General features: G+C 39.1%; 1 protein-coding gene across 1 annotated transcript in view; it reads left to right on the forward strand.

Annotated features, from left to right (window-relative positions):
• Nucleotides 1-24,421, forward strand: part of Cht10 (Chitinase 10) — a 356,983-nt gene that overhangs the window by 180,692 nt on the left and 151,870 nt on the right. Inside the window, exons 8-15 of the mRNA XM_068226063.1 lie at nt 5,932-6,237; nt 7,141-7,264; nt 7,380-7,613; nt 11,479-11,661; nt 14,050-14,333; nt 16,785-17,012; nt 17,939-18,137; nt 21,536-21,648. Coding sequence (XP_068082164.1) covers nt 5,932-6,237; nt 7,141-7,264; nt 7,380-7,613; nt 11,479-11,661; nt 14,050-14,333; nt 16,785-17,012; nt 17,939-18,137; nt 21,536-21,648 — 1,671 coding nt within the window. The remainder of the gene's footprint in view (nt 1-5,931; nt 6,238-7,140; nt 7,265-7,379; nt 7,614-11,478; nt 11,662-14,049; nt 14,334-16,784; nt 17,013-17,938; nt 18,138-21,535; nt 21,649-24,421) is intronic.

Consider the following 24,421-nt stretch of genomic DNA (forward strand, 5'->3'; position numbering starts at 1 on the left):
AATCCCAATGAAAATATGTGTGATTTTAAAACATGAAAACGTCCTGCAATTAGGATTTTGCCTAAAACAAGAGATCTCGTTGGTATGATCACGTTATTAACAGCCGCGAAAAACTACAACCTTGCTTAAAGAGCGCTACGAATATTTTTTTTTCGTGGAAGCCGATTTTTGTGAGCAAATCTATGGCGTTTATAATGGGTAGCCCATGAGTCCAGTCATAGACAATTTTTAACATCAAGGCATTTGTAAGACATCATTCAGAGAGAAAATTGGTACAATTTGGTAAATAGAACATTAGATTGTCGTCTTGCAGTAAGAAGAAGAAAACGTGCTGTATGTTCATAAATGATAATCATTAAAATTACAACACTACGAAATATAAAACTATAAAAGATATATTTCCCAGGGGCAGTGCGTGGTATTGCTGCAGTGTTTCGCAACTCCCAATAATTTTAAACATCATTTGTCGTATTTTCTTCTAATGTTTTTGTTGAATAAACCTAGCATATATTCTAAAATATATTCAAATCGACTATCTTTGGTCTTCGATGTACTAAAGCTTCGTAATGGACCAATAAACGCTGACGGCTTCGAATCAAACTCAGGGGGTTTAATTCCTACGGCAACTCCCAAGCGGTAAGCCTAAGCCTGTATATTGCATCAGGTAGCACGCTCGCCAATATCGGTCCTTGCGTGTTGCACGAGCCCAGCAAACCCCCTATCGAGACACAACATCAAATGTCCCCTGGTAGTAGGTGAATTGATTATATTTACAGTTCGGTTGAGCGTGCTGAACATACAGACATCGGAAACTCTTGGTCCCACCATGGGCGACTATAGTTACTGATAGAGGGCGTAGTTGAAGGTAACAAAGGAGTGAGTACGTGCGCCTAAATGCTATGTAAATCTGCTGACTCTGTGGAGGAAAATTAATACTTGAAATAAAGTAATAGGTTCCTGCTTCACTTTAGCAGCTACAACACCCAAATCTGCTTTGTTTGTCTACAGGGTAATATCTTCCACCGTGTACAAACTCTAGGGATAGATCGCGGACAGGATACGGAAACAAAATGGTCTAATGAACGTCTGTCCGGAAATGCATGGTGTCCACGCCAGCGACCATGTATTAAATCATACTTTGTTACAGACACTGCAGGCCAATAAGCGCTGTACCATGCCGCCACAATTACAGTATGCGTGGTTTCCTCCTGGAGGGTAGTACTGTTCCTCATCCATCATGCCCTAGCGCCCTCTCCTGCCATAGTCATTGGTACCGTTGTGTCCGAGTCATTTCTCGTGCTGACTCACCGGGTACCGGCAATGGATGTGTTACAGCGTTGTACACAATGGTTCCGTATTCAACTCGAGAGCTTGCCGGCATGGTGTTTACGTACTACAAGGCAAATGGCAATGGGCGGCGGGCAGCACGGTTGTATCGGTAGACCTATCCCCGCCGACAACAACCACAGCATTCAATGTTTGCAACAGTGTTTCGCTGTTTGTCGTTTAAGGAAGCAGGAAATCATGAAGCACGTACCTGCCCTGTTCGGACACCAAACGGCGACCACCGTGTCAGTACCAGGCAGTTGGCCCGCCAGTACAGGGTAAGTCAGACGACAGTGTGGAACATTCTCCATGACAATTGTTACTGCCATTATCACTTACGGCGTGTGCATGGCTTACTAGCGACAGACTTTCCACATTGGGAACGGTTTTGCCACTGGTTTGTTCAACAAGCAACCACGATTCCAGGATTTGTGGCATCCATCCTATTCACAAATGAAGCCACCTTTATGCGGAGTGGTATCTTCAACTTTCTTAACAGTCATCTGTGAGATTGCACGCAGAACCCCGTGGTTTGGTGCCAGCGAATCATCAGCAGCGGTTCAGCCGGAATGTGTGGGCCGGGATAATTAGCGATACTGTTTTGGGACCAGTCTTCCTTCCATGTCGCCTAACAGGCCGGAACTATCGGCGTTTCTTGCGGGCGACTTTGCCTCCCCTGCTGGAAGACGTACCATTGAAGATTCGCAGGGTTTTGTGGCTGCTACATGATGGTGCTCCAACCCAATTCGCAGTGAGCATCCGGACGCATCTCAATCGTGTCTTCCCTGGTTGATGGATCGGACATGGTGGTTCAGTTGCATGGCCTGCTCGTTCACCAGATCTCAATCCGTGCGATTTCTGGTTATGGGGCCATCTCAAAAGTATTGTGTAATGCAGGGCCCATTCCAGATGAGGAGACACTGGAGCAGCGTATTCATGCTGCCATAGGCACTGTTCGGTTGCAGCCTAGCCGATGTGAACGTGTGAGACAGAACATGCTACGGTGCGTACACGCATCGTGGAGGCACATGGAAACCATTTTCAACACATATTGTAATTGTGGCTACATGATACAGCGCGTATTAGACCGCGGTCTCTGTAACAAAGGATGATTGAATAAATGGTCTTTAATAAACAAACCATGCATTTCCGGACATACGTTCATTAGACCTTTCCTTTCCGTATCCTCTCCTCAAGCAATCCCTAGAGTTTGTACACAGTGCAAAAAATCACCCTGTATAACGAAATAACATCACATGTCCTGCCTTTCCATATGGTTGCCACTACCTGTCCACTATGATTTTGTAATTTATTCATTCATTCCCTTTCTTTTACAAATATAATAATACCCCAAGAATACTTGTGGATAATCAAGCTAGATCGATAGCAGGATATACATTAAGTCACAATGAATGAATGAATGAATGAATGAATGAATGAATGAAATAAGGAGTGAGTGAAAGCCCTGTATAACAATTTCTCAGAAGACGAAGAGAGGACTCTCTATTAATTGCATTTTGAAATCCATACAGTTAGTGATAGTTATATTTTACCTAGGTTGCAGTGTATTTTGTGAGATGGGAAACTGTCACTTAAATACTATGTAAATCTGCTTAACTTCATGAAATAGAATTCATACATACAATAAAGTAATAGGTTCCTGCTTCACTCATAGTAGCTTCATCGCTCAAATTTGCTTTGCATATCTAGAAACTAATTATATCGCATGCCCTGGCTTCCTTTATTACAAGTTCTTATGTAAACCAATTATACTTTTCCCAAGTAACTTAATAATTTTTACATTGTTGGAGTAGTGTAGTCTCAATTTCTGCAGTTATACTTATAAGTTCTCTTATACGCGGGAAGCGTTTCACTTTGCTTTAGAAGTCAAGATGTTTAATAAGACCTTAATAGAAATGCGGTTAACAGCGTTGCAGTTTTCTTCTCTTTCCCTTTTTCCAGGCATCATTGTACTGAGTGTTAATAGCTGACAAGTGTAAATCCAGATCCATTACTCTGTCAGTGGTGTTATGTATAATGTTTGTAACGCATGCCACTCTCACTTTGTCTCAAATTGTTATATACCGGCGTGTATTTACTGAAAATCTACTGTAGCTCAGCCGCCCTCTGACTCCAGATTGACAGGTTCGAACCTAGCTGAGTCCTGTGGTATTTGAAAATGCTCAAATACGCCAGCTTTCTGTCAGTAGATTTATTGGCACGTAAGAGAACTCTCGCGGGACAAAATTCCGGTACCTCAATGTCTCCAAAAACCGCGAAAGTGGTTAGTGTAACGTAAAACTATTATTATTATTATTATTGTTACCGAGTTTTTGCGGTAGTTATGCGTGAAAGAAGGTGCGGGGTGGTGAATAGGTCTCAAGCTACGAAAGAAAATTAATTTAAAATTTAACAAGGTTATATTTTTCTTTCAAAATAAAGAAATAACAAGCATGGCAGGTACAGAGTAGCAAGTCAAAAGGTAGTTACAATATTTACAGGATTTGGGCTTCGAGCCCCGAATTCACATTTCTAGGGCAATTAGCCCAACCTTACTCCAAAATAAGTTTTACCAGAGGGGCCGAAAACCCCATTCATGTCCCAGAGCACTTGCTCTAAATTACACAGAAAAGCCTCCTCGAGGCATACAACACTCAATTTTCGAAAAGAGCCACTCGCTCTCAACTTTAAGCCTCTCAAAGGCCACACCAAACTCCACCTTCAAGTTGTCCTCTCGGGACATAGACACAGGGGTAAAATACCCAACCTACTGAGGTCTATTAAATGAAAAAGGGTAATTACATGACCTCTAAAATAACAATTTGAGAGGAGGCGATCTTGCGCTCCTAATACGCTTTGTTTAAAACCTACTTGGCACTAGGCCGTTAATACAAGGGCTAATCCCATACTAAAGAGGTGACTTAATAAGGAAATAATTTACATTAAGTCGAAGAAGAATAGGTTGAGAAAAATATAAGTTCACCTCAAAAAATATGAGTGGGAGCTCGAGAGGGTTAAGCACTCTCTATCCCAATATGTAGTTTAAAATATAGAATAGATAGAAGTTTCTTTACATTTTAAGGAAGGTTACATAATGGAAAAACTTCGGACCCGCCCCGAGAGTTAAACTGCTGAGCAAGCAAGAAAAGAAGTAATTAGTCGGCCATTACCTGGTTGTTGACTGTCGCCGAAGAAAGAGGCGCTTCCCGCCCCCTGCTATGTACTTTACACACTGAAAGATGGAACAGAAGTCGCCCGGAGACCCAAAAATCAGCAGTTTATATCCTCTCGCGGAAGGTTCGAGGCGTTAGGGGAATGAGAACACCCTCCCACAAAAACTTTTATTGGGTAGGATACCGCAACATATTCCAGTTGGGGGAAGCTACATTCAATTGGTCAGAAATTAATTAAAGAAATTCGGGATAGGCTAAATACAAAACAAGGGGAAAGAGAGGGGTATACAGCCAACTTAAGCAATAACAGAAAGAAATTTAACAAGAAACAAACTTTTGAGATAAAAATTTCTCCAAAAAAACCCAGTTCTTTCACTCCGCACTAGGGTGCGCTATTGTTGATCTTCAGTAGTGTCCTCTAGAAGAGAAAGTTCACACTTCTTACTACAAGCAAAACAAAAATACGTCGAAAATGACATAGTTCAAAAACTCCAAATTTTCCACGTAGTGACATCTTCTGAGAAACTTGAAAATTAATACCATCAATAAAGTTCAGACTTCCTCCAGCAGAGGAGTTTCAATTGGCGCACGTTTTAAATTAGCGGCGTGGAGGTGTACCGCCCGGTACAATTATATTTACGTATTTTATTTAGAATTTCTTTTCTGGGTGATTATACTTCAAATAATTGTTAAGGTATTTAAATTTAATTTCAGTTGTTCTCAAAGATGTCCCTCTGCCGGGCTGATTAGCTCGGACGGTAGAGCGCTGGTCATCTGAGTAGAACTTAGCAGGTTCGATCCTGGCTTATTCCGATGGTATTTGAAGGTGCTCAAATAGGTCAGCCTCGTGTCGGTAGGTTTACTGGCACGTAAAAGTACTCCTGTGAGACAAAATTTCGGCACTTTGGCGTCTCCAAAAACCGTAAAAGTACTTAGTGGGACGTAAAAACCAATGACATTAATAGTATTATTAAAAATGTCCTGACTGAGGCCAATTTTGGATTTAATTTCACTGAAACTGATATCAAATGGTCAGAATCGAGTGCTATAAAGTAACAGATACTAGGTGGCAACAAATGCCATGGTGTTAAAATAGCGACTGACTCCGAAAAGAAAAGTATTTATCTATAATTGGCATTGCAGAGAAAAACTTAATTTTGGAGTGCCCTTCTATGGCAGATGTCTTAATGTAAAAAAAAGAAATGGCATAAAAGGTTAAAATTCTCCACTTGACTGAAGTAGCAGAAGTTAATAATACTTTTTAATGTTGCCTTTCGTATCCTTATGAGTGGCCAGTTGATCACCAACTGTCTGTTTACTATCCTCAAATTCGTTACCAAAAATTATTCCACGTATAAAAAATTATCTTTAGGGACCTACTTCAATGATATTGTTACCTTCACTTCTTAACACTCACACTATTTATTTTCAGGATTATGCAGTACGCTACTGGCTGAAGAAGGGAGCCCCCAGAGAAAAACTAATCCTTGGTGTGCCCTTCTATGGTAGATCTTTTACGTTGGCAGATCCTTCCATGTCTTCCGCTGGATCAGCTATTAAAGGATATGGTACAGAAGGACAATATACGCAGCAACAGGGTTTCTTGGCATATTTTGAAATTCTACAACTCAAAGATGAAGGTGGCTGGAAAATGATAGAAGATGATGCACACAGTCCCTATATGGTCAAGGGTGACCAGTGGGTAGGATACGACTCACCTCAGTCAATGGCCGAAAAGGTAAGAAGCATACGAATATCTTGCTACAACAGTTGACGATGCTAATAGTATGTCTTGTAGTCTGCCTTTAATCCTCCTTTCTAACCACTACACCAATTTACGAGCAATTTATTACTATTCCTTGTTTATTAAATGACAGTACCCTTTAATCCTATCTGTATTATTTTTATTATTTTTGTTGATTATGACTTTTTAGGTCTGACTTGAACTTACCAACTGCCACTGTTTTCCTCTGCAAAGTTATTTCTTTATTCTTACTGCAATATTGTTTATTTCATCTACTTCCATATATTAATCTCAAGTTTGTGTTATAACTACATGGTGTGTTTGTTCATCACAATTATGTATTTACTCACCAGCACGAAGGCAAGTTGGATTTTCGAATTTTTCTGGCTTAGGCTTTGTGGTTAAGGAGATAAATTGTGAAACAAACCCAGGATGGCCATACAGTGTAGGATAATAAGCACGGTGATGGAGGAGGCAGATTTCCGTAGTATTTCTCGCTGATAAGAAAGTTATTGATGGTGATGACATATAGGTCATCGGCCCCAGAATATTATGGCTATACCACTGTCGTGTAACTTAAAAAACTGTCACAGCATCCATACGCACTGACTGTATCCTGAATGCAATTTGTCAGGTACCGAAGTATCTTCCGTACTATACCAGTCACACATGAGACTGTAAAATAAATGAAAGTTGTATTTGGCTCTTGTCTGCACCAATTGACGGGTGTAAATAGGCTGCATCTCTGAAGAGATGACAACATAACAAAATAAGTAATTTATTAAAAATACTCAGACATGTAAGTATTACTTGTTCATGTTAGGGGTGAACAAAAGCCATTCAGGATGAGTGAACTCTTACAGATATATAATTGTAAATGGTTTCTTTCCTTTCCAGATGTCATATATCAAGCGAAACCAGCTTGGAGGTGCCATGGTGTGGGCTCTTGACCTGGATGACTTCAAAGGACTGTATGGAGAGAAATCGCCTTTGTTATCAACTGTGAGAAATGCTTTACTGGGTAAGTCTGCCTAGAATTCTAACATATCATTTCGAAACCGTTCTAATATGAGAATTTCTTTCTAATATAGTGACAAACTACTTATAAATTACTCTCCTCTTTTGTTTCATTTCAGCTCCAATAGAGACTCCACCTGCCGGTAATCTTCCAGCACCTGTGCTTGTAGATAGTACCCATACCAACTGCACTGGACAGGGTTATACAAGAGACCCAGCGAATTGTGGTATCTATTACCAATGCGACTGGGGTATGCGCCATACATATTTGTGTCCAGAAGGGCTCTACTACGACATGAAGATGAATCAGTGTAATTGGGCTCAGTTAGTAGATTGCACCTATGCTGACTCAGGTTAGTGTATGAAATCAGCTGAAACCCGCCAAGGTTATGAGCATGGCTCAATGGATTCATGTTAATGCATATGTAAACATAAATTCGTACATTAATTCCTAAGTATTTTCCTTACTATTTCTGTACGTCTCCGGGCTATGGTTAGTAATAACAGTGCTTTCTAACATCTTCAATTAAAATATTATTTACTTTATATCAGTGATAACGTTGCAATCGTTAATATATTTAATTAGAGTTGTTGCTAAGTGACTAATACATTACCTTGGTCGAATAACGGTTTTCTGATATTTAAGGTGGCCTCTGCTACTCACTATAGTTAAATTCAGATAATATGTAATACAATTATTGTGCACGCCGTTACTTAATAATTGTTGGTTACCAATTCATATACAGATGAAATGTTCTTGTTTATTAGTTACCTCAACAATTCCTGTGTCACTTCCGTGTCCCTTCACAAAGTTTATTATTTTAATAATTTCATTGTCGGTTAGTTTTCCATTCTTGAGAAAATACATCCTCCCTTCACGTATACCTCACCGTAGCCAGATATCCTACTTTAGTTTTTGATTCTACCGCTAGAGTGACTTACTTTTTGTGTTACAGTCTTCAATATCTATGTTGCATTTGGTTTTTCAACCCACTTGTTTCTAAAAGTTGTAATGTGTGTTGAATAGACGTTCAGCCAGTTGATCTTCATTACTTTCTTTTAATTATTCCAAACAAATCTCCATGCTTAATTAAAGCAAGGTTTAGTTCTGAATATAATTTAGTTTCCATTTTAGATGCATCATTACCATCATCAATCAATTTTTGTTTCCTAATAGTTATTGATGAATCCTTAATGTTATTCTGTTAAGTAAACCATCCCATTTGTCCCTTTTTAAAATCTGTTAACTTCTCCATAATCGAGAAGTTCCGGGTAATAGTAATCGTTTTTGTACCTATCGACGTTATTTAATCGTTTACATCATAATGCTCCTAATGTAAATCCCTATATAAGTGGCAGGATTGTTTCAAACCGACATATCATTACAATTCTATAGAATTTTGTACAGTTTGTCTAAACAACTTGAGACACTTAATAACAAATATACACCAGTTTACGCTGATTTTTGAAAGCCTGTCACAAATTGGTGAAATAATACCGTGTAATGTACATCATACTAGCTGCTAGAATTTAATCTAATTTTATTTAGGTAACTAAAGAGATATATGCCGAAGTCTATGTTTATACAGAAATTAGTTTATTTAATTACTATCACATTATTACGTTGCTTAATTATTCTCTAAATGTTTGCATTACAGTATATTTTATCTCATTTGACCACTAATAGGACAATAACTTTTATCAAAGATGAGAGACTTGTTAATTGATTTGTATATGCACTTGTTATGTTAACTCATTTCTACCAGTAAGGTATAATTCCTGTTGTAGAATCATATGATTCCATATGGCTGGAAGCTGTAGTACCATGAGAGATATTCAATCAATAACAAGTCTGGGGAACTTAGAGAATTTTTATAATTACTTTCAAGCATTGTTTATATCTTAAACAGTGCAGTGGCTCTTGGTCACTTCGGTCACGACTCAGTGCTGATGTGCTTGGTACAGTTTTAGTGTTTAAAGGTCTATTGAGTGATTTTAAACGATCCAGTGTATGAAAATTTCTCAGGATTAGCATATATTGGTTATGTTAATATAGAGCAGCACTATGTATCTTACGACTATGGATTCACTAATAGTAAGTAATATCGTTTTCAGGTCTCTCTGTACCATCCATTTGTACTACAGATGGTGTTATGCCAGATCTAAAAGACTGCACAGGCTATTACTGGTGTACTACTGGGAAGCCACCTGTTCGTTATCCATGTGGGGTAGGACAATACTACGATGGACGAAAAAATCTCTGTAGCTATGGCACTAGTGATCTTTGCAACACCAACACACCATTCGAAAATCCAGTCCCTGAAGGATCAGGAAATAATCTTGCTAATGGAAGACAAATGATAGGAGGTCAGTACTTCATTTCGTGTTACATTTATACCTGTTTTGACCCATATTTATCAATGTTAATAACAATATTAAAGTCATTCTTACGATCACTTTTAGTCAATGTACTGTACTGTATATATCTATGTGAACATGTGTTGTTCATCCCCATAAACACTTAAATAGATGCTCCAAGATCAAATTTAGCGCGCTGGAAGAATTTGTTCTACGTAGGCCTATTCTTTTTGCAACTTCTGTAAAATCAATGTTGACAAATTCATACCCTCTATACCAAATTTCACTTTCATTCACCAGCTTGTGGACTTTACAGAATGATATCACTGGTAAAATATACAGTGCCGATATAATTACCATGATTACGGTGCGTGTGTCAAATGTTATCAATTATCTCAGTTTATGATTAATTACACAATCTTCATTCTTTCAACATTTCCCTATTCTATAGAGCATGACGGAATATTGGAAGGAAAAGTAGTAATTATAATTTAGAATGGAACTTGAAATACCCAAATACCAAACATGTTTGTGTTCATTCCAGCTTATAAAAACAAATGCTGTTCTCTTGATACACCCCAACCAGCGTTATTCTACGGCTGCTTATACATAGTCTAAGCGGATAGCAATTTTGTCAAAATGACAAAGTGTGTCGGTGCGACGTAAAGCAACTAGCAAAAAAAAAAAAAAAAATGACAAAGTACGACTAATCATGTTGCAGTAAATTGTGGAAACGTTCTCTGTTCAAAACCAAACATCCCTTACGTTTCACAGAAGTAAAAGCTATGTGTCATCGGAGAATAACATTAACACCTCATACTACTGAGGAGGGAAAGCCAATTATCATCAGAGGATAACACTAATTGAGGGCCCAGAAAAAATCATTCATTGACTGAAGAAACCGGTTCTTAGTCGTTGATTACTGCAGCAGGATCAGTACTACATACCTCGCTACTATTATATGTAAGTTGTAATTGCCGTATGAACGGATACTGTAGTAATTTATCCTTGTTGAAGAGACACTCTCGAAGGCTATTCAAATCTAGCTCGAATTTTGACAAACCATTCCATTTTCATTTCATATACTTTTTAATATAATATGCCTCTTGAGACCGACAGATTCTGAAGGGACGTCAACCACTCGGCTAACTCTCTAAATACTTGAAATACGTTTGAACTTCCGCTTCTTCACAAAGAGCCGGGCTGAGTGGCTTAAGCGCTGGCCTTCTGATCCCAACTTGGCAGGTTTCATCCTGGTTCAGACTGGTGGTATTTGAAGGTGCTCAAATACGTATCCTCGTGTCGGTTTATTTACTGGCACATAAAAGAACTCTTGCGGGACAAAATTCCGGTACCTTGGAGTGTCCGAAAACCTTAAAAGTAGTTAGTGGGACGTAAAGCAAATAACGTTATTATTATTATTATTATTATTATTATTATTATTATTATTATTATTATTATTATTATTATTATTATTATTATTAACAAATATTCCCATGGCACCCACCTGTTCTTCTATATTTCAAAACAAAAGCTCGTAGCTGTTACTTGAGCAAAGCGTCTAACCAACTAAAATAAAAAATAAATTAAAATGAAAAAGAACTTCAACACTTTGTCTTTCTGTGTACTGATGGGGGAAGCAAGTTTGCCAGAAAGTACGCGCGTCTGATTGCCAACAGGCTGCCCTCGGCTGTTGCAATAGGACTTCTTGTACAGACACATTTTTAACATGGAATCGTTAGAATATACAGAACGATATTAATTCAAAAACATGAAGAAGAGTGGCAAAATATTCTTTTATAATATGTTTGTAATATCTGCTTGTTATATTTGGTAACACTATATTTCTCTCTGTTTCAGAGGACAACTTCAAGGTCGTATGCTACTTTACTAACTGGGCCTGGTACCGCGCAGATGGGGCCAAATTTGCACCAGAACATGTAGATACGCGGCTCTGCACCCACGTAGTGTACGCATACGCTACTCTTGATCCAGAAGAGCTGGTCCCAAAAGCATTTGACCCACGGCTGGACTTAGAGAACAGTAAGTCACTGTATTAGAAGTCCTTTATAATTAATTTTATATTCACATGTTATAACAGAATCTATGCACCTTAGCGTCAGAACTGTAGCTGAAGTGGAGAAAGTCACCAATGTTTAGGTTGTGCTGAACAGCATGGCTTAGTTGAAATTGTAGTCCCAAGTCTTCTTAATACAAAGTATGTTTTCATGTCATCCTTTTTGTTGAAATCTGGAATGTACACACTCCACGAAGGTTATTGTAATGAACATGAGAAAACTTCTTAGATTTTCTACTAATGTATTATGAAAATAATATTTCTCAGAAGACATTTGTCCTGCTGTTCTTTCCACCCAAAAGTGACAATACTGGATGATTCAGTCACCCTTATTTATTATTGAACATGTACACACTTTTTCTCCAGAAAATGCTATTCTACTTATTTAACGTCCTTTCAGTAACTATGGATGTCTACTTCCGTACATAAAAATGGTACATCATTCTCAACCTCAATTACATTTTCTGTTCATGTTTACATGTACAATATTACTACACTGACTTAGCAAATATCATGGGATAGTCACCTAATAGCGTGCGGGGCCTCCTCTGGCCCTGCGAACTGCAGTGAGACGCCGTGGAAGTGAGTCGACAATTCCCTGGTAGTCCTCTGGACGCAGCTGACACCAAGTCGTTTGCAGAGCGGCCGCCAATGCTGGTCTGTTCGTGGATGCAGGATCCAAAGCACGGAGCCTGCGTTCCAGGACATCCCAGATATGCTCGATAGGGTTCATATCGGGGCTCCTGGGTGGCCATGGCAGTCGTTGGACCTCCGCTGCATGTTCCTGGAACCATTCCTGGGCGACGTGGGAGCGATGTGGCAGCGCGTTATCATCTTGAAACACCGCAGAACCGTCTGGGCGCTGGAAGGCCAAAAATGGGTGGAGATGGTCTCCGAGCAGCTCAACATACCGCGTACCATTCAAAGTCTCTTCCAGAACAACTAGGAGGCCCATTCCATACCAGGGAAATGCACCCCAGACCATAACAGAGACACCAGCGCCCTGAACCACACCTTCGAGGCAGGCGGGATCCATCGCTTCATGTGGTCTGCGCCATACACAGTGCCTCCCATCGGCATGGTGCAGTTGAAATCGTGATTCGTCCGACCATATCACGTTACGCCATTGTTCCAGTGTCCATCCCTGGTGACTGGCGACAAATGCGCGTCGTTGTGCCAGATGACGTTGGGTTAACAGTGGCACCCGTGTGCGGCGCCGGGTCCCATACCCCATAGAACCCATGTTCCAACGGATTGTCCACTGGGAGACGTGTCTAGCACGGCCTGTGTTGAATTAAGGCGTGATTTGTTGCACGGTTGCCCGTCTGTTACTATTGACAATCCGTCTCAGATGTCGCCGGTCACGGTCATCGAGAGCGGCTGGACGGCCGGTCGTTCGTCTGTTGTGGACGGTGACACCCGCATTCAACCATTCACGATACACCATGGACATGGTTGATCGTATGAAGCCAAATTCCCGCACCACTTCCGAAATCGCACTTCCCATCCGTCGGGCACCGACCACCATACCCCGTTCGAACGGTGTCAGCTCACGACGACGTTCCATGTTACACCTGTCACGTGCATAGCCACTGCTCACAAGGTCTCCTATACAACTGCCGCTGGCACAGGGGGCGTGTGGTGCGCAGACAACACACCTGTGCATCAGTGCTCCGCTATCCCATGACATTTGCTCAGTCAGTGTACACGATACACACCAAATGGATTTTACGACGTAAATATGAAACCTCATTGACTATATCCTTATTTATATAATTATTCTGTTTAGAAGGAAATAGTTTTTGCAGTTAACTATTCATTGAATTGATAGTAGATGAAAACTTCTACAGACGCTTCGCATAGTCAGAATTTATTCACTTTCTCCTCACATGCTTCACAGACAGTTACCATCAAACACTTTTCCCCAATATGTGACAGAAACATTTACTAATCATAAAAATATTTAACTATACATACTTTATTTCTAGATTATTATGTGCTGTAGGCCCTATAGGTCACTGATATAGCAGCCATACAACGTACTCCATATTCCGTAGGACACGATGTCATTTAACTAAGAGTAAGTAAAATGAAACCTCTTTCTACAGGACTTCTTATAAATATTATTTTTGATTCCTTGAGAAGAAGTTTTGGTACATATTTTGAAATATCTAAGAATAAAACATGAATAATAATATTACGAGTGTACGACAAAATAAACGAATACTATTTACACCACAACAAAGTGATATTTGCCATAAGACTTATCTGTGTCGGTGCGACGTAAAGCAAAAAGCGTCGTCGTCGATATTAGCAGAAAACTACAAGCAATAATCACAATGCTTTTCTTGCAGACTTCTACCAGCGTCTTACATCCCTCCCAGGACCCAGACAACGTGGTTCAGAATTTACAGTCTTGCTTGGGCTTGGTGGCTGGACAGACTCAACAGGAGATAAGTATAGTCGTCTTGTTAGTGATGGCTCCGCACGAAGACATTTTGTTGTAAAGACAGTCGCCTTCTTGCGTCAACATAAGTTCAAAGGTCTTCACCTCGATTGGAACTACCCACGATGCTGGCAAAGTAATTGTGGCAAGGGTCCGCTATCAGACAAACCTAACTTTACCAAACTCATACAGGTTAGTAAAATAATTATTTATCATAAATATATTATAACATTTCTATACTTAGTTAATCGTTTTTATAGAATATTTTATATGTAGCAAGTACATTAAGGGAAACCGTTACTGCTAATTGTTCGCCACGTAAACAAGCTCTAGAAAATTTTATGTCTCGTTATTCAGAACAAGAAATGGACAAATTTACCAGTCGTATAAGCAAAGAGTAATGACGAGTGTGTGTGACCAGTAAATGTTAAATTCTCAACATGAATGGCAAAGTATTATAAAATAACTTCTACCGGTATCCAAAACCTGAAGACTTCATTCAGGATAGCCATTGGCCTTGAATCGTGAACTGTTGTGAAATGGAACTACTGGAACTCACCCTACCATCCGCTTCATAGCTTAATTATCAATCTCTTTGCTGTAATTAGGGGTGGCTCAGAATGTTTCGGAGAGAGTGTTTTGAGCTATTTATTAATCTCATTAGCAATGAATTTGTATTACAATAACCTTGTTACTGCTTCATAGCTCAACTAGTGAAGTAGAAAGTCTAATTCGGCTTAAAAATACGAAACATAAAAAGTTACAGTTCAACTTCATATACCGATATTCAGATTTCTTAATAACCATTATAGTTTGCATTAAAGCAACTTACTCAGCCTATTTTGCTATTTGCTCAGCACAGGATGTCAACTCAAAATGTTCACTATAATATTTTGAATCATAATAATAATTGTATAAGAACGAGCATATGCACATCAATAAGAGACTTAACCCTGATTCAGCAACATGAATTCCATAGTAATAGGAATATCTATATCTATAATTATGGAATGTTAAGGATATGTGAGTAAAATAAATATTCCATAACAATCATGTTCCGTCACATTGTAGTAAAAATTAAATCTCAATGTTCAACGAGACTGCTAATCCAAAAAAAGCTATTTTCAGTTAGAATTTCTATGACAGAGAATAGTATTGGTTTCATAAAAATTACCGTACGTTATTTGTTGAAAGAATTTTAGATTGATACTTCTGCACGTTTTTAAACAACTGTTAATTTAACTATCAATACTTAACACATTCGTTCATATAAAAAAAACGAGGAAGATTTATACAGCTTCCTCTCACTCCTCAAGCCACGAATGACCTCGTGCAGGTTAGGTGAGCAGGGAATAAAAACCAAACTCCATGGCACTACAGCCCTTGAAGGGTCTTGGCCTACCAAGCGACAGCTGCTCAGCTCGAAGGCCTGCAGATTGCGAGGGGTCGTGTGGTCAGCACGACGAATCCTCTCGGCCGTTATTCTTGGCTTTCTAGACCGGGGCCGCTATCTCACCGTCAGATAGCTCCTCAGTTCTAATCACGTAGGCTGAGTGGACCTCGAACCAGCCCTCAGGTCCAGGTAAAATTCCCTGACCTGGCCGGGAATCGAACCCGGGACCTCCCGGTAAGAGGCAGGCACGCTACCCCTACACCACGGGGCCGGCGAACAGGGAATAGCCAAGTATTTAATCATGTCTAAGATACATTGCACTAATATTCATTGATGCATAATGACAAAATGTTTCAGATACATTATAGCAGTTCATCATAACGAACAAGTGTTCTTTGAATAACTAAAATGTGGTAGAGTCTTCCATGATTTATTTGCTGTAACTTCAGATGCAATACTAGTAGTGGCACAATTGATTTATCAGCACAATCACTTGAATTAGAAGCTTGTGCTGTAGTCCGTGGATTGTTCCCAGTTACGTCAACTTTGAGCAGGAATCCTAAAATTAGGTTTTCTTTTAAAATTTTCTCCGTCATGCACGCTGGACAATATTCTGGGATAACATCTTTGGTGAAGTCTCAGGACACCTTATTGAGTAGTAAATATATACTTGGAAACATCTTCACAGCAATATCCGATACCTACAAAACACAACAGACATACCTCACACTAGCAAATTGGCTGTTACGATTGGCTGTAGGGTATATGGAAGTAATCTGATGTATTTGTCACATAACTTCATAATGCTAACAGATTATTATGCGAGTACAAGGAGTTGTGGAGGAAGGATTAGATGATCTTTAAAAAAGCTGTAGAGAATTTTGATAAGCAAGTACAGTAATCTAAATTCTTTCTCTCCCTTACTTCTACAAGCATCTAAAGTATAAGGTGAGGTCCCAGTGAGGAAAGTAGTTTCTCTAGAGAAATATCTAGGATCTTTGTTTATAAAACCGAAATATAGAAAAAATTTTGTATTGTTGGGCTAATGATAATAGTCCACATTATAATGTTATCAAATATAATATTTAACCCAGTCCTCTTCTCATTTAGGCTATATAATTTGTTGGAACTGTTTTTAGGCCCTAAAAGTATGGAAATTATTCCTTTTAGTGACACTAACCTTTCAAATAAAACTAAAACGCCCGTACTCATAGAAGGAAATGATTTATGTTTGAATTTTTATCTTGCAGGAATTATCACAAGAATTTAAACGGCATGATCCACCACTAATTCTAGCAACATCAATTTCTGGTTATCGTGAAGTAATAGATGACGCTTATGAATTACCAGAAATAGGGAAACATGTGGAATTCATGTCTGTTATGACTTATGATTATCACGGTAGTTGGGAGAAACGTGTTGGCCATGGCAGTCCGTTATATTACAGATCTGGAGATAGTTATCCTCAGTACAATACGGTGAGTATTACATAACTACTGCAATTACTGTTGATTTATGCAATTTTCAATAGTTGCTGTATGTCAAGAGAAGGATGTCCTTGTCTTGAACAACGTTCTCACATAATTTGATTATATAACCACAAACATTCTCAATCTTCGGAGGTGTTACTATTTATAGACGTTCTTGTGTTACACTATTTCTATCTCTTGTACAAAACTATACAATGAACAGTTACAAATATCAAAAAAAAATGTTTTTTATATTTCCTAAAAAGGAATATGTACAAAAATATTTTCGGGGGAAAAAGACATCAAGTTGAAAATATATTTGATAAGGTGTAAATCATTGGTTGCATGTTTATTTTCACTGAAAAGAAAGCCCAATATATTAGAAATATATTTCAGTTTAATGGTACATTATTAACAATACAAATTTATACCTTAATTTGATAATGTATTTCCATGTTATACCAAATGCTCAGCCCCCTGCTTTCATTATATCATCCTCCGATGCTAAGAGATAATATTTTAAAAATATTTGTTACAAATTACACGAGAACTTTTCTTGTCATTTTTGGTACATGCTGATGTATGATATACATACTGTCAAATACATTTGAAATCCAGATGATTACTTATCAGCTTCTCCTGACAGAAATGTTGCATGGTTGATCGAGTTTCAAAACTTCCTGAGGTATAATTATCAGTATCAATATACAGTAAAAATCAATTCTTCTAGTCAAAATGTACTGTATAACATGTGTCGTAGGTCAAATGCACTGTTCGTGAAATTCAATGACTGTGTCTTATGATTCCCAAAAGTAAATTATATTTCTTTTCATCAAGAGTTTTTAACCTGAGGCATCTGTGTCGTAATGTACGTCTGCTCACTTTCTTAAGATTATTAAAGTATGCTTGACCATGTTTTCTTTCCACTTTTCCAGAACTTCACCTTGGAATATCTTGTGAGTAAGGGTGCACCACGCAACAAACTACTTCTTGGCATTCCATTTTATGGACAGAGCTTCCGCCTGGCATCATCATCTCGTACAGATATAGGCTCAGAAGCTGCAGGTCCTGGAGAGCCTGGAGAGTTCACACACCAACCAGGGATGCTAGCCTACTTTGAAATATGCAATAATGGTTAGTGAACCCGTATTCAAATAACTACTGTATTTGCAGTTTATTATCGTAGATTATGCTAGAAATTATAAGATTGTGTTCAAATACTGTACTCAGGATACAGAAATTCATCATTCTTCAATCACTCCCTGAAAAATTCAATTGAGATAATTCCGTCACCTACAAAAATATCAAAAATAGGTGTTTTATTGATAGGCACAGAAGTGGAATTGCACTCTTTGTATTAACCCGCGGCTTTACACGCGTGGAATTCTTTCCAGATATTAATTTCAACCTGCGTCTGCTATTCTTTCCTTTGTTTGGAATTTCCCTTTTCTGTGTTGGCAAGCCTTTCAACAATCAAGATCGACTGATCATTTTCCATGGTTTGCCTTTATGTTGTAGATATATCGATCTAGTGCCACTGTCATCCAACCTCTCGCGACGCCCAACCGGTTTAGGTCTTTATCGGGATCATCTCGCGATCGGACCATTGGTCTAAAAAGGATACGCGTTCTTTGTCGTATTCTCATCATAGCTCTGGCATCTTCCCCACTCCCCACCAGCCCACTCGACCCCTTTGCTTCTCAGGATGTTTGTGATCAGGTGCATACCTCTCCCTCCACGTTCCTCCATCTCTAATAGGCCAGAGAATTCATCGCATCACTTTCCTTCCGAAGACATCTCGGTCAGTTCTCCTCGCTGTCCATGCAGCACAATCTCGAACTTTGTTCGATATGAAAGTACTTTGGATCTCACAAGGGAACATCGGCAATGGGTAAGTCGCCGATCGCGATGAAACTTGGAAAACACATTGAAGTACACGTAAAAATGATGTCGGCATCAATTTTGGGTGCCAACATTCATTAGGGCGTTAACTACGGGGCCTAAAAGTTGCGACTTTTCAAATTCCGCGCGATCAGCGATGAATACCTGCTGTCCAATGCTAAGCTGGCACACTGCGTATCTGGAGACACGCCTCTGCACCTCCTCCCCTCCCCGCTCCAATTGGTTCGCCACCGCACGTTCCCCTTCTCCCCGCGCTTGCCGACTGCTTAGCCGTTCAACGGTACCGACTGCTTCTTTTCGTACTGTAATTATTGGAATCCTTTAAATTACATTCCGTTTCACACATAATGATAATAAATAACCTACATTAATATACTCATATTTTATTCAAATGTTATATTTTCATTCCTGCTAATTCCGGTGAGTTGTCACATTCGTGGGTACAACTCCGAGTTAAGTACCACGGAAACGTGGGATGGGGTACCACGTCCTACCTACGCTTAAATTATTATTTACTTCTAAAACGCCTTAAAGCTGTCGATAGTAACATTTAGAGTGGACATACATATGGAATTAATTAAATTAAATCACCCACCACTAAATAAATCTCCCACATTTAAATAACGTTAAATACCTTTTTATGTAAAGAAATTACGTGCCCGGGTAGAGGATCTCAATGAATGTAATGAGATCCGGTACCTCGGGATATCAAAACCTGGTTATAGGTCCAGATCTTTTTATGACCCCTTCCCCCCACCCATTTTGTGTACGCTACCAGTTGTGTCATAACGAAACGACATCACGGACGACAACAACAATTATAAACTCCGAGTTTGAAACTACTGGTATTTTCCGTATTGCGTACTCCGGTATAATGAATAGGCCTATAGGTAGAATGTTTTTATTTGTGGTTGTACTGAATGATTTCTTTATGTTTTGCAGTGACAGGCACAACACATTTCAACTTCGATGTGAGTATGACATGGAATGTAGTAAAGTTTGACGTAATAAGAAAAGCCTTGAAACATAAAAAAGATGTGCATTTATATATGCAATAGATATACAGTAATCACAGGCAGACCTGTAGTCTTACTTTACCGGTACTTTTGCGTTATAGCTGACGAAGGTCTATGTATTCAACAAGTACCGATATTAAAGTATCACACTACAGTCTTCTGGGTATAATGGCAGTTACATACGCAAAAAGTTAAATGGGTATTGTACGAATTGGTACAACAAAAAACAATTACAAGGCAACACAATAAATGACTCCGTAACAATTACATCGGGCAAACTCCCCGTCAATAACTGATAGTAAACAAAAACAATCTTTGGTCTATTCGAAACATTAAAAAATAGTGAAAAGAAAACCGAAACAAATCACAATTAACAACAGGCACCGTACTTTTGTTTTGCTAATTGCTTTACGTCGCACGGACACAGATAGGTCTTATGGCGACGATGGGATAGGAAAGGCCTAGGAGTTGGAAGGAAGCGGCCGTGGCCTTAATTAAGGTACAACCCCAGCATTTTCCTGGTGTGAAAATGGGAAACCATGGAGAACCATCTTCAGGGCTGCGGACAGTGGAATTCGAACCCACTATCCCCCGGATGCAAGCTCACAGCCGCGCGCCTCTAACCGCAAGGCCAACTCGCCCGGTGCAAACGTTTTCACAAACATTCCAGGAAACGTAAACTGACTAATACAACGTGGAAATTACAAAGGAGAGATATGAGGAAGGCTGATAGAGTACGCAAAGTGTAGCACCGGTTCTCTTCGACAGCTAAGCGGCCGGCAAGCGCGGGGAGAAGGGGAACGTGTGGCGGCGAACCAATTGGAGCGGGAGGGGAGGAGGTGCAGAGGCGTGTATCCAGCTACGCAGTGTGCCAGCTTAGCATTGGCCAGCAGGTATTCACCGCTGATCGCGCGGAATTTGAAATGTCGCAACTTTTAGGCCCCGTAGTTAACGCCCTAATGAATGTTGGCACCCAAAATTGATGCCGACATCATTTTTACGTGTACCTCAATGTGTTTTCCAAGTTTCATCGCGATCGGCGATTTACCCATTGCCGATGTTTCCTTGTCAGAGTATTTCACAGGCTAAAGAAATATGCGTTTCCTGACTGGATCTTCTCCCTCATGTCAAAGTCCACCTTGTCCCGTGTGGTGAACCATGCTCCCAGGTACTTGAATTTATCCACTATAGTGATACCCGAATGACAAAATGAAAACTTACTTCTCTCACAAGTCCATTGAATATGAAGCTAGAAGTTTTGACTGGTCATAAATGCCGTATTAAGGCAATATACTACCGAACAATTCATAAAGTTCAATTACCAGAGCATAACACACATATTACCCGTTGAATAGTTCAATACTGTGTTATAGTTTCATTGTGCATACTTCATTTTAATTTTAAAGTTCTTTAGTGCTGTTGTTAAAATATTTAATAAAGGTTCGTAAAGTGAGAATTTAAAACTGAACAGCATTTCTGTTTCTCAAATAGAATTTAGATTATGACTGTTGTCTTAAGAGGCCTAACATCTGGGTCATCAGCCCAATAGATTTTAGATCATTGTATTTAAAACTTGACATCTCCCATTTTGTTGATTTTTATTTGTGTTTCTAGTGCGCAAACACCAATGGACCGTTGGTAGGGATCAGTATGGTGCTACTGGACCCTATGCCTACCATGGTGACCAATGGGTAGGCTTTGAGGATGTCAACTCAGTTAAAGAGAAGGTGAGTATAAGTGATGATAACTCTTAATACAATTTGTAATTCGTAGCATGTAGAAAGGGGAAGTGTAATGAATTGTACAGATCCTCAAATGTAAAATTAACATTTTCTCTTTCCATACTACGTTCAAAGTTACACGTATGTTTTAGAATTTCGACAGGTTATGTATTTATTTTTTGTTGTTTATTGTAAATGATTTGTACTTCTTGTGAGAAAAATCTAGCCAAAATAAAAAATGTTCATCATTTAACGATAGTTAGTATGAAGACGTTTGAGTGAATGATGGTGGTTTCTAACGTTATGCCTGCTCGGTTTTCAATTACTTTCAGAACTGTGATTACGTCTTTCCGTTAGTCGTAGACAATGTTTACTCCGCGAGATTGAACGTTTCATCTAGTGTGTGAAACTCATGGTAACCGTCTTTGAACAACTGCAACTGCATCCAGAATATATGTTCTTTGTGATGAAATGAAAAAAAAGCACAAGTTCCAGTCAAGTTTGAGAAACATCATCGCTTGAACGTTTGGCGAAAGGTGCTTTAGACATTGTCAGATTTACTTTGATGCGCATAGCAACGTATGACATTTGCATACTGATGTTTGTCTTTAATTATTTTTTGAACGCCGTTTAAGCACCCGCTAATCACAAATACGCAACCATGACATTGTGCTATAAGTTTGTTCCGATTATTACCGGTAAGTGGCTCACGTTCCGTTAAAATAGAATTTGAAATAACACGAGTGTCATAGCTTTCTTAATTCAAAAATTTCCAAATATTTTTTTACGGGTTCTCCGCCAATAATGTAACGTACCGGTATGGAAATCGTTAAAAAATTATGTTGCGTCATTAGCTGCAACTGCTCTGTGATTTACGTTGATCTCTTTCTTAACGTCATCATGATATGCTGTAACAAGCATTTGAGCAAACCCTAGATGATTCTGTAAATGGTGATGATTTACCAAGATGCTCTTAAAGTCCTTGCCCAACTTAGAACTTGGGAAAATGTAGACCCAATTATAAACCTAGGATTAATGAGATGTACTGTATTATGTTTAATGGTCATGAGAATCAAGTCACATTTGTAACAGAAATTTTCCACACCACGTAGACTGAGTAGCCCCCAGTTCCAGGTAGAAATCCCTGACCTGGCTGGGAATCCAACCCGGGGTCTCCGGGTGAGAGGCAGGCACATTACTCCTATACCGCGGAGCCGGTTATAGGGTGTACCCTTTTCCTATTTTCTTCCTTCCTTCCTCCCTCCATTCTTCTCTTCTCTTCTTAAATCTTCGCGTAATGTTGCTTTTACTTGGGAAAATGTAGACCCAATTATAAACCTAGGATTAATGGGATGTACTGTATTATGTATAATTTTCATGAGAATCAAGTCACATTTGTAACTGCAATTTTCCACCACATTCGTTAATATTGTAATGGCTTTTTGAAGTATCCCTGAAGATGATATCCTAAGTAGTTCTTGCTACTTTTCTTAACGTCGCACTAACACATCGAAGGTTTTCGGCGACGGAAGGATAACAAAGGGGTACGATTGGAAAGGTAGCGGCTGTGGCCTTAATTAAGGTACAGTCCCAATATTTGTCTCGTGTGAAAAGGAGAAACCAAGAAAAACCATCTTCAGGGCTGATGACGGTGGGATTCGAACCCACTATCTCCCGAATGCAAACTCACAGCTGCGTGACCCTAACCGCACAGCCAACTCGCCCTGTCCTAAGTAGTATTCTAACATTATTATCATTATTATTATTATTATTATTATTATTATTATTATTATTATTATTATTATTATTATTATTATTATTATTATTATTATTATTATTATTACAAATAACTGGCATTCTTCATTCTGAATTAATAATGTGAGAACCATCATATTCTCAGAATTCACATTCCAGAATTATTACAGTGATACAGACAAAAGACATTTTCAAAAATCTTTTATAATACCCTCCTGTTAATGTTTGAAGACCTAAACATCGAGGTAAGAAGCAGTGGTACTTGTTAATATTTTAAGACATACACACCAGGTTTAAGAGCAATGAAACCGTTTATGATTTACAGTAAGGCCCAAGCATTGAGGTTATGGGCAATGATGGCTAAAGATCAATGCAAGGTGTATTTACGTAAGGATGGTTTTTGAAGCTGAACTTGTAAGGGAGATTTCCACAACGTAGTCACAATGGCCATCGATACAGCATTATTACCGAGCGAGTTGGAAACGCGGTTTTGGTCACGTAGCTGTGAGCCTGCATTCAGGAGATAGTAACAAGGTCCTACCTTGAAACTTTGGTAAGATAACTTATATACTATGAGAAGACCATATGCAAATAATTAGCTGCCGGTCTCCGCTGCAAGGCCCAGAAATATACACCCTGAATTAAGCACATAAACAATAGGAAAGTGATACTAGTCACTGTGGGCAGTCCCGCGGTGGAGCGGTGAGTAGAAAATCGTGAGTCAACTTCGTTAATACAGCGGATCGCTATTGAGTCGCTATTCAGAAAGATGGTGAGGAATGTTTAAGACAGAAAAACTTCGCAAAGATTTACTTCCGTGTGAATGATGTTTCTTCCTTGGGAAACGTATGCACAGAAGAAAAGGAAATGGGCCCATTGATTACTGAACTGACAAAATAGTTATACAGAAGTGGCCGGTATGCGGAGACAACTACTGATGTATGCGAAGGACGAGCTAGTGATTTTTATTCAAGTGATAGTGATGCCAATAACGAAACCCATCGCAAGACCCTTTCCCCTGCAA

Source organism: Anabrus simplex, chromosome 2 (assembly GCF_040414725.1).
Source record: "Anabrus simplex isolate iqAnaSimp1 chromosome 2, ASM4041472v1, whole genome shotgun sequence".
Classification (NCBI taxonomy): Eukaryota; Metazoa; Arthropoda; class Insecta; order Orthoptera; family Tettigoniidae; genus Anabrus; species Anabrus simplex.